Source organism: Polyodon spathula, chromosome 6 (genome assembly GCF_017654505.1).
Source record: "Polyodon spathula isolate WHYD16114869_AA chromosome 6, ASM1765450v1, whole genome shotgun sequence".
In the NCBI taxonomy this organism is placed as follows: domain Eukaryota; kingdom Metazoa; phylum Chordata; class Actinopteri; order Acipenseriformes; family Polyodontidae; genus Polyodon; species Polyodon spathula.
Genome location: NC_054539.1, coordinates 9388602 through 9400458, shown reverse-complemented (window position 1 = coordinate 9400458; position 11857 = coordinate 9388602). Strand labels below are relative to the sequence as shown.

Below are 11857 nucleotides of genomic sequence, written 5' to 3'. Positions count from 1 at the left end.
TGACTTAGTGGCAAGCAGGTAAAAGCTTTTCCCTTTCAAGCATCAGACAAGAATATAAGACTATGCAATAGAGTGCATGTATATAGAATAGAGCTAGAACTTTGACCATGATGATTCTACACATCCCGGCCCAATACTGTAACTTGAGCACCTTTATTTATAGAGGCTGCTGAAGTCGGTACCGGACTTAAAAAAAGTAGCTGATAGTGTCTGAGGGTGTTCCGGCATGGAAACAGACCCAGTCTGAATCCCACCTTGGGCAGGTTCTATCAGAATGCACAGCAATACAACTTCCAAATTTGATCTTGTTCTGTATGTGTTCCAAGGGTTTCATATGGAAGCCGGGGCAGTCAGTGCAGTATGCTCTCTGTCTCTCATGCAACAGCCGTCCGGGACGCTGATCTTGTCTGGCTCACAGTGCACAATAACTGCCTTAAATTTTCTCCAAACTTTTATCACATACTCCTAGTAGAATCCTATAGATCTTTCACACTGAATTTGCATAAAATTCAATTTTATTTATTTTTTTATTCATTTACCATCATATTGTACAGATCAACCCTCTGTGCACTTCTTTGCAAATGTTTATTGTATGCAATAATGTAGTCTGAGATTATGGGGTAGATGTAAGGATACGCACAAACCCCCAAAATGATATTGAAATGCATTCAAATGAAGAAAAGAGCATGAAATTGGTCGGGATCTGGATACTAAGTGGATGCAAACATTATAATGTGATGTAAGGATTTTGCCTTGCACTTAGGCAATTGCTGACCCTCCAAAAACTTTACACCTCTTCTTACAAGGTACAAACCATGTTAGAAGCGAGTAACTAAGAGCTGTATAAAAGAACACACCTGCAGAGACCTGTCATTGCTTCATGATGGCTGCTGTGGTACACTCCCTGATGTGGTGACACTTGGCTCTTGTAGACCAAATAGACCAATGCGCTCATTGAGATCCTCATTATCATAATTGTGAATCATTATCTGTGCATGTTGAGTAATTTGCATTGCTCTTAAGCTTAGGGCAAAGTGAAAAACAATTGCCTGGCTTTAATGCAATTATTTGCACTGTGCATATACTTACATCTACCCCTATGTGTGCATTGGTATCCGTTTGAATTCTACACACCATACAGGTATTTGTGTAACAGGTCAGAGTAAGTGAAAAATAGCAACCATGCTCACTGCAAGCAAGCATCTCAGACACTATACAATCTGCAGGTCTGGGGTCCTATTTGCCCTATATGTGGGTCGATAGGTGTTTTGTATACAGCAGGAATGATAAGAACTATAATGTATATGCACATTTTATAAACCATTTACATGAGAGAAATGCATTTGGGAGATTAGACAGGGTCATCTTTATTTTTGTTGGAGAGTCACTATAAACAATAACAACCTTCATTAGACCATGTGTTTTCTCATTAGATTTTTTATTCAACTTTCATTGTCAGCAACTACAAGGCTCATTTGCTTTACACAGGAAGCAATACTGTTTCTCTTCTACAGGCTATGTTACTTGCTTATTGAATATCTTGTTTCCCAGAATAGATAATCATGCACTTTTCTGAGCAGGTGGTCTAATGCAGTGGTTATACAATGAACTATTCCAATTGTTCAGCCTTTGTAGTAAACAGATGCAATTTGGGATACCATTGCAGTGAGATTACAGTCTTGCTTATTAAAATATGTATGTTATCTATTCAGGGAAACATGCTTGATTCCCCCAGCACAGATAGAAACAATATTGTATGTTAGCGTGAACTGGAGGAGTGATTGAAGACAGCTTTAAAAACGGGCATACTAAAAACAATTTAGCTTGAAGTGCTTTTATTAGTATGAACAGGTCAGGATGACCCATTATTTTCTGAAGGTCACATTCTACATTCTGCACTCTTTTGCTTTATCACAGGGATGGGTGGCATTCTTCTAGGCTGCATGGTACCAGACTTCATTGTGTCGGTTGATGGGTCTGATGGGAGGGTCATATCCAGCTGCCACAAAGATCTTTTCATCAAAGGACAAGCCCTCGGCTTTTAAGTCATCAGCCAGCGCTTTGGCTTGATCAACATCAGTCGTCCCCATTGCAAACCCCCCGAAAGACCTGGAACACACACAAAAAAAAACAAACAAAAAAAACAAAATCAGTTATTGATACATCAAAGGATCAATCCAATATACTGCCGTAAAGGTGCTTCTTGCAATTAACTTGATCTTTGTTACTTTTATATTGTTACCATACAAATAGAACCATTATTCTCTCAAATTTTGCAGCGTGATAAGACATATATCTCCCAGTACACTAGGTACAGTTATTTAAATAGATGAATAAAAAACACATGCCAACAATTTGTATTTTTAAGTGACCTTCACACTATCCACTTAAAAACAGCATGTGAGTAAGAACGTTATAGCAACACATTTCATCAGGGACATCAGATGCTAAACTCAGGGGGGCAGTCCCGTCCCGTCCCGTCCCCGGTTTTGTCCCGTCCAGTCCCCACCCCCCCCCCCCCCCCCCACCCCCCCCAACCCCCGTCCCCCCCCCCCCCCCCCCCCCCCCCCCCCCCGTCCCATTGGCAGACCCCACCTCCCCCCCCCAGGGGGGGGGTCCAAGGGCCGTCCCATCCCATCCTGTCAGTTACTGCCGGACAAACAAGGTAAGTTCTCATTCATGATGCTATTTGGGACAGACAATGTTCAATGTTGAAATGACGCCCCTGTATTTTGTAAATAAGGTCCAAAAAGCAGTAACTGTAACTATACTTTCACGATTACCCAGTGTAGATTGAATTGTGTAATGTGAAACGGCCTGTGTTTTAGTGCAATAACGGGTTGAGTGAACTCACCTGACATACACAGTGCCTGCTGGGACACTTAACGTATGAATTCTAGCATCCTTTGGTTTAGGTGGGTCAATCGCTGGGGGTACGAAGAAGGAGACAGAGTGACTCTTTCCCATGCCTGTGCTGTCGGCTGTAGGATATACAGCGACAGCAACAGGTGCCGTCATTGGAATATTTTCCCCTAAAAATAATGACAACCAAAGATCTTTTTGCAATCTGTTATCACACATTTTTCGGGGGGAGGGCAAAAAATAATAGAAACACCATTGATATGTAGCACAAACTTGGGTGTAAATTTCTACAGCAGTTTATTTGTAATCCAAAGAATTTCCAAAATAAGAAACGTTATATAAAAGGTGCATCTCCCAGATAAGTCAATTTAAGTAACAATGGACAAGACACCATATGTGCTATACTTGAGGGGTTCAGTTGGTAGGTGCTTCCTCCAATTAATTATGTAATAATTAAGAAAGCTGTTTCTGTAAGTATTACCTGCTTCATTGTCTCCTTGAATGTATCTGAACAGACGCATGAAGCCTTTAGAGGCTGCATTCATGTACCTCCCTTCCACCTCGGTGGTCATCCAGCGGCTAGCCTCATAGCTGCGCACTTCAAATGTCTAATAGAAATCACAGAGAACTTCAAACACTAATTAAATCTCCAGTAATACTACATTACAATTATAGTCATAATTATTTATGAGCAATTTATTGAGGAATATATACGAGATATAGCCTTTAGACATATTTAAAAATATATTCTTTGCCGTGGCCATGTCAAGATATAGTCTGAAATAAGTACTGCGCATGCACGTGGTGACCCAGTCCCTTTCCCGCGTCACCATGGCCACGGCGATGCCGATTTAAAAGTTGCAGCACGTCTTACTTAGAAACCGAAGTTGTGGTGCAGTTCCCAAAAGAAAAGCCCTAATTTGCATATTAAAGACAGAACAGGGAGAACTGTAGGGTTCCGTTCGTAAAGCAACAGGATGACAGTAAATGCATTGTAGTTCTATGGATTGATATGCCCTGTAATGCATTCTCTCAATACACAAAGATGGATTCGTACATTATCATTTTTAAATGTCTCAAACTACTTTTCTTTCTACACAGTGCTACTGCCTTACGCAATTTACCTAGAGCTGCACCTCGATCTTCAGCTGATGCACTATAAGTCGCCTTGGATAAAAGGCGTCTGTCAAAAAATTAAACAAACAAAAAACACAATGCCAAAATATTATATAAACCGTCGAAAGAAATTCTGTCACTTTTCTTTGAGACAAGGGTTTTCATCATTAGGCTAAATAGATGCAAGACATATAAAACATTCATTCAAGCTAATCCTGTGAATATAAACATGGTCTGTAGATAATTTGCACACATTAAAACAAAACGAAAGATATTAAGTTACAACAGTGAGGCTGATGTGTGGACGTTTATAATATTAAATAACCCACCTCGTACTTCTTCACCAAAGTGTATTTTGGGCAGTCCAGATTATGACAAAACCAAGGAGACCCGTCGCCTGGTTGTTGTAACTCGTTTCGTTCAGAAGCCAGCAGCCCATACGGAGCGAGCAGCACCAGGATAAACAGGTTTGTCATACTGCTGTTTTAATAGCTCCGCAGTTGCTGTTGTATTCAAGAGCACAGGCATATGAATACAAAGCTACTCTCCTGCTTTTTATAGCCTCATGAGTTTCACAGCAGCGCTGATTCGACCCCACCTGGCCGAACAGCCCCCGGCAGCTACGCTGCACATGCTGCACATACGTGCCTGTTTTTGTAACCCGTGCTTTTCATTATGCTACCGCTAGAGGCGCCGAGTATATTTTGGTTAACGCGAGTGAGTGGAAACTAATATGATACAAAAAGGGTACTTCTCTGTTACGACAACAGCATATCATTATGAAACAGTCATATAACCAAGAGGAACGTGCAATACCTACCTGGAAGTGCAGTTTCCAAGGAGAGTGTTGTGTATTATCATGGTTGTATGTTTTATTCCAATTATTGTTTGAGTGTTATAACTATTAATTATCCAGTTAACCAGAATTTACACCATTATGGATTGATAATAGTTACCTGGTCTCCCCCTCAAGATAGTATAACATGTTTTTTGGAAGTGCATGACAAACGTTTGTATTCCTCAATTGATGCACCTTTCCCCTGTGTTACCTTTAAAATGTGGTCCCTGTTATTTAACACTCAACTCACTGAATAGTCCTCCCCAGACAAGTGCTGAAGATTGTAAATTTTTAGGAACTACTTCTAAATTATGTAGCAGACACACTATGAGACAATATTTTTAAAAATACTATCTAATTTAATGGGCAAACACTGAATGCAGTTGCTGGGCAAGCTCGCCCTTCCTTTATAGAGTGGTCACAGTCCATAGAACATGTTAGTAGAGACAGACAGGTAAAAGGCCTGCGGAAGGAATACAGGTTCTTACTTGATATACAAGTACACTATTATAAAGTGGGTGTAAGTGCTGCAGGAAACAGCTCCAGCCTAACCCTAAATGAATTGAATTTCTTAGGTAAGCAGTTCATGATGTGAAGTACTTCTCTTAGTTATCAGGTTTCGACAACTCGTCTTCAATACAAAAACACAAGGTCCAAAACTTGAGGCTGTCTACTATGAGAAACTTTACAGAATAGGGCTGGGAGTTCAAATAATATGAGGCAGCTCAAAAGGTATGGTGCACAAGCGTAGAAACATAGTTTAAAAAAAGAACAATACACTCTCCCGTAACATTTTTATTAAACTATTGATAACTTTGAGAAATGTAACAGTATCACTCTCTACCTACATAATGCATACATGGTAAATAACACACTCAAAAGCTTTAAGTATTAAGATATGCGTTTTCAATACACTGTGAGCAGAGTAGATATGAACTTATACCTGGTTACATTAACTGTATGGTAAGTTAGGGGGTCGTGTCACGAAAGCATGCCACACGTACTATAAAATTATTGAACTACATGAAAATCAATCCTGACCTTTACATTTGTTTATATCTTGTATGTAGACCAGCGCAGCTATTTACACATTTCTCTTTTTTCTATTTTCATCACCTCACTATTTCTATACATTTATAGTATACTGTTATTATTATTATTATTATTATTATTATTATTATTATTATTATTATTATTATTAATTTGTATATGGGTACCTACTTGTTGGTAAACCCAGTAATGCCCAGCACTGGTCTATCCTGGTCAGTGGATAGTTTGCTGGTTTCGAACGTTCATGCTGGTTCAAGAGAAGCTTTAAGTATTAAGACATGTGCTAACGACGCTGATTGAAGAAAGCTGGATAAAGCATAAATACATTTGTAAGTAAAATACTAAAGTCAACCAATTGTTGTCCACAGTTCTAAATTAAAAGCTGTTAACCTGAGGACTTTTTATTTACCTGGTGGGCATAAAGTAGGAAACCATAAAAATAAGCAAGGGTCTATAAGATGGGATTTTGGCCACAAGTGACGTACACATTTACTGTAACTACCAGACAGTATATCATTATTTCACCTTTAGTGTAACTACCAGAGGGTATATTTGCAGAAATTGTCTCTTGCCACACTGCTCATTTTAAGCTTTTTTTTTTTCTATGCTTTGTGTCAATTGTGTATGTATGTTGTTTAGCATTATGCCATGTGATAAACATTATAAGTTGAAATTGATTATGATGCTCACATAAACAACATGGAGAGTATATAATATGGTGGTGAAACAGCTTCCATTGTAAATATTTCATTTTTGGCCATCACTTATCTTATAAATCATTGAGCTTCATTTTTTCAGTTCTGAGATCCTGCTGTCCACCAGCTCACCCTCACTTTCTGAAGTTTGACACTATACTGTAATTAGTACCAAAATAACAGCTGTTCCACTGTACACCTTATTCGATTTCCTCCAGGGTTCATTTGCACCATACAGTTATACAACACAGAAAGTTCATGTATTGCAATCAACCTTGACCTGACAATAGCCAGTAGCAAGGTGTGAGTGATGTCATGACCTGCTGTACTGTGACAACAGGGAAGCCCTGCTCCTTAATATTACAAACAGAGAAACATTACATGACTGAAGTCTGTTGGAAATCTTACTCAAAATATGTAAGTGCTCAAAAGAGCCAACATTTCAGTATGTTTTTCATACCTTTGTCAAGGGAAGGTTTGATACTCTACTCATTCATTTCTATTTAAACCTATTAATGTGTTTATGATGTAATTTCCTACATAGTTAATGATGTAACGCTCTGTTCCTTTCTATTTAAACCTTCAGGCATTATGGTGTTGAGTATAGTATAGATTCAGACTGAAAGTACCGGTACAGCAAGTATAAATGCAGCTCACGTTGCTTGGAAATAAAGGGTATCTTACATATTGGTTAGTCATGTTTGCTGCTATGCTAAAGTAGACATGACTGCTCCAAAAATAAATTAATACCAAATTTCAATACAATGTTAAACATTTCACACAGTAGAAAGTGGTTACAAATCCAGCTACAGGACTCTGAATTTAATAATATTATTGGATTCTACAAAAGTGATTACAGATTTTTCCCGAATCAACTAACTTTAACAAACAAGCTGCATCAGGTTGCTATTTCCCAAATAAGGTTAGTTTTGAAGTAAAGTATTTATTGATTTCCAAGAAAACTAATTTGTTTTAAGTTTAAACTTGCAATTGTTTTGATCCATTATTGCCTATTGTCTACAACCAAGGGCAAGGCTTACCATCTAAGATGTATCAAATATAAATCATTTGTCATACGATGCATTAGTGCTATAAATTGATTCCTACTTGGAACCACAGAGGCAATGTATTATTGAATATATTCCCTATGCAGTTCAGGATATACCTCGCCCAGTGCATAAGCAATTGTTCACATTTGTAACCATGTTCAGATTTAAAATACATAGTTATGAGTGATTTAAAAAGGTATTGTGAAGAGGCTGCTGTTACGTTTGAAGGTAATGAGTTCCAAAGATGAGATGCCTGGCCCATATTATATCTCAATTTGGGGGTTTTAATAGTAGGCACATCATATAATCTTAGTGCATAGGTTACACGTCTCTAAAAGAGAGGTAAGGTAATTTGGAGCATTTACAGTGTACACACTGTAACTAAACACGTGACCTGTTCTGTGAAAACCCAGCTGAAGTAAGGAGAAAGGAGCCACTTGTTCGGTTTTTGGAACTAGCTAATTGTTCTAAAACCAGGACTGCAATTCAGTGTAGAATAAAACTTGGTTTTGCAGGCATCTGAAGCATTCACCTGTTCTTAACCCCCCTATTATTTTTTAAATGAAAGTAAATGCAAGAGAAGTCTTGCTAAAATAGTAGTTGCTTTTTTTTTTTTTTTTTTTTTTAAAAACCCTAATTTTTTTTTTTTTGAGTGTCTGTATTTGGTTGCTTCCATTACTTTTAAAGCAATAACTGATTGTCAGTACTAGTTTTTAAACAACTAATCTAAAAAAAAAAAACTACCAGATGTTTGGTTCATGAATCGAAACCTGATTGAAATCAAACACTGACATCAGTATCTCTTGTACTCACAGCCTTCCGTCTCAATCCCAATGAAATGTAGATCTTGCTGGGAAGAAAAAGGAGCCAAGACTAAGTGAGGTCTTGGCAAACTTTCATGTTTGTCATTGATCCCAATCTTATTTTCCGTACCCCCACCCGGGCAGAGCCAATCTTCAATCGATGGTCGTTTCACGGGATATAGAGCTTGTGTTCAAGAAGGCCTCGGAAAGATCCATGACTGAGACATTGATCCCTGTGATTCAATTACAGTGCTAAACACACCTTGTTATTTTGTATTGTGCAGCATGCAGTGGTCTTTCATTATTTCACTACATTAAGCATTAAAAACAAAGAAATATTTAAATTGGTGCATAAGTGAAGGGCCCTCACATAAAATATAGCACATTTATAACTGGCTCGGGCAGTCCAAGACAGCGGTAATTGTCTTCCGTGAACAGCGACAAAACTGTCAACAAGGACTAAATGTGAATTAACCAAATTCATGAACTAACGAACAGTCAAATTACAAGGGGGCACTGTGTACATTTTACATAATTTGAACCAAATGGCAAAATGTCCTGTTTGTGTTTTTCTTATTGTTAGAGACAGGGTACAAATACAGTATGTAAAGTATCAAGATGCATTCACAATTATATATAGAGGACTGATCTTTTTTACTTGTTTTCATTGGTGTACAATATCAGAAAAAAAACCTGCTTCATTCCACACACTGCAGCTGTTATTACATTTAGATTGCCACCCCTTTTTAATAGATCCATGGAAAACAAAACAAAACCACTTGGTCAGAAAAGAGCGGCGTTTACTGTAATACATTAATTCTAATGTGAACTCTAAATGAACACTTAACGGCCCAATTTTTCATCCATCCTGTCTTATCTAATGTTTTTGAGAAAAGTACAAACCAAAACTGAAGATTACCACACACCACAAGTAAGTTCTCATATTAACATCACAGACACATTAACCATGCTTTCCAGTATCCCATTCTCACCACTTCCTGTTGTTGCCTCCTGTTGTACCGAGTATATTCAAACACGCATCTGTATTCCCACATGGCATTTTACTACCCCACCACAGCCTCTTTCAGGTTTAGGAAATCCTAATGCTAATCACGGTCAATGATACACAGATAAAATATGAAAGCCTAGAGCAGTTAGCTGTTTGTTAACTGTACAACAGGTAGAAGCCAAGATTTATCAGAACTATGAAGGGACATGGTATAGGCTGTTTGTATCTCAGCAACCAACAAATTGAGGTCCCCTGCCTTTTTGAAGCCAAATATTCCTGAAGACAATTACTGATCTGTCTACTGGAAGCAACTGGTGACTAACAGGGGAAAGCAAAAGCTTTGGAAGATTGTAGCATCAATCAATTACACTGAAGTGAGACAGTCACAAAGCTGTGAAGGGATCAGTAGTCATAGTCTGCAGCTGTTGCCCGTGCTTCACAGGGGTCCTCCACATCACAGTTTAAGATAGCCCCGCACGTCACTGTCATTTTATGGCCAAAAGCCCACTAACTGCACTAAACTTTATATACTGCATGGTATATCGCCTCACACATTTAGCCCCATTGTCATTGACTCATCAATTACCCACTTCCTTTCAGGTCACACCTAGGGGCCACAGCCTTACATGTGGTACAGCCACCTTCATCCTGCTTTTTCCACCCTTATTATCAATATGATTTATCCTCTAACCAGTCTCCTCTTAAAATAATGCAGGTGATGTTTACCAGTAACTTTTATGGCTAGTTTAACAGACTCAAATTAGCATGTAAGGTAACATTAGATCGGTACTCCAAAAGCACTGATCATGGTTTATGAAACCACATTTCTAATGTACGTTTTTATTTATTTAGCCGGGACAGAACCCTTGAGATATACATCTCATGTCAAGGGGGTCCTGGCAAGAAAATGCAGCAAGAAATAACATTATGACATGACCAGCCTTTTCGAGCTAATCAATTAAATCTGTCTCTCCATGTCGGTCTCCATTTTTTGTTTGTTTCACATTCAAGACAACGCTCTTGGTAAATGTTTCCCTTGTTTAAACAATTGATAGATTATACATTGTACTGCCTCATGTGATTTGCTTCTTGTGGCAAGAAAACAATAAAACTGTAAAAACAAATACAAAACAGTTGTTTATATAACCCTTATTTCAATGCACAAAATGTTACAGCGCAAGTGTCCAAGGGCTATGCACAATGCAGGTGTAAACGCTGACTTCAGTTCACTATTTTAGGCTTTGCGCTAGTATTTAACGCTCTTGTCTTTTTCAATTCGGGCGATATAAGTTCATTTTTCATCATCGCTGCTGCTACTTCCCGTTGCTGCCTCAGTAGTACTGCTGGAGAAGGACTGCAGGTAGCTGTATATTCTGGCTGAATACGGGACAAAATTCTCCCTGTAAGCAATTGTTGATTGAACCTGAAGCCCTTTTGCTTTCTCTTCTTTGGGCTTGGGTTCAGCTAGGGAATCATCATTAAGATCTTTTGCCAGTGCATCTGATAAATAAGAAAAATAGAAAAGAAAATGGATTACTGACATTATTAAGCCTAAAAATGTCCCAATTGAATGCAAAACATTCACACAATTCACATTTTTCCATAAACATATTCAATTAATTGTCTATTTGACATTAGTTCATTAATAAGAATACAATAATTTGTTGTCTATATTTTAATAGCTTTATAAAAATAGACGTATAGGAACTTAAACACCCAGTCCAAATATCCTCATGGACATACACATTTTAAATCAGACTCGTTACTTCGTGTAGAACAAGAAACTGCTTGTTTAAGGGTAATTGGTCTAAAGTAAACAATACCATTGGCAGGATCATCGTTTTGTTCCTTTTTCTTCCATTTCATCTCTAACTGGAAATATCCGTATGTTCCCAGCATTGTCCAAATTCCTACTGCATACAGCAGTGACACTCGGACGTTCCATTTGACAATATCCTTCAAATTCATTCTTGTATCATTAAATGAACGCGAATCAAACTAAAATCATAGTTCTAGTGAAGTGCAAGATTTCCCTTCAACGTGACTTTGTGGTTCAAACACACTCATACCACGGCAAGGGCGCAGCCATATTGGAAACGACAACCTTCTCCCAGAGGTCAAGCGCAGATGTATTGTGTTGCTGGTTCGATGCTGATTGGTGTGCTGTACCTACTCTGCCATCTAGTGGAGAAACGAGATTTACACGACACATTGCCCGACCATACAAAACACTGAAAACTATGGCAAGCAGTTTTAAGTTAATGCTCGTTTTTTTTAATATCCAAAAAATGTATTTTTGATATCAAAAGTACATAATATAATTTAAAAAAACAAATCTATCCCTGTTGAAGTGTCCTCACAAGTCTGTTTTATGTGAACTGAAGTTCGGGATGACCGAGCAGTATATAATTCAGGAGAAGGAGAAATAAACGGGA

General features: G+C 38.2%; 1 protein-coding gene across 1 annotated transcript; it reads right to left on the bottom strand.

Annotated features, from left to right (window-relative positions):
- Nucleotides 1-1419: 1419 nt before the first annotated feature.
- Nucleotides 1420-4543, bottom strand: soul2 (heme-binding protein soul2). The gene is made up of 4 exons (XM_041252038.1): nucleotides 4308-4543; nucleotides 3344-3470; nucleotides 2855-3032; nucleotides 1420-2109 (listed from the first exon to the last, which is right to left on the bottom strand). The coding sequence occupies exons 1-4, from the start codon at nucleotides 4452-4454 to the stop codon at nucleotides 1935-1937; spliced, it is 627 nt and encodes a 208-aa protein (XP_041107972.1). The 5' UTR covers nucleotides 4455-4543; the 3' UTR covers nucleotides 1420-1934.
- Between the last annotated feature and the right edge of the window lie 7314 nt (nucleotides 4544-11857).

Coding starts and splice junctions, on each gene's coding strand:
- soul2 (XM_041252038.1), bottom strand. CDS start 4,454: ATGACAAACCTGTTTATCCTGGTGCTGCTCGCTCCGTATGGGCTGCTG. Junction 3,471..4,307: donor CTTTGGTGAAGAAGTACGAG/GTGGGTTATTTA, acceptor GATTTCTATTAG/ACATTTGAAGTGCGCAGCTA. Junction 2,110..2,854: donor GCAGGCACTGTGTATGTCAG/GTGAGTTCACTC, acceptor TGTGTGTTCCAG/GTCTTTCGGGGGGTTTGCAA.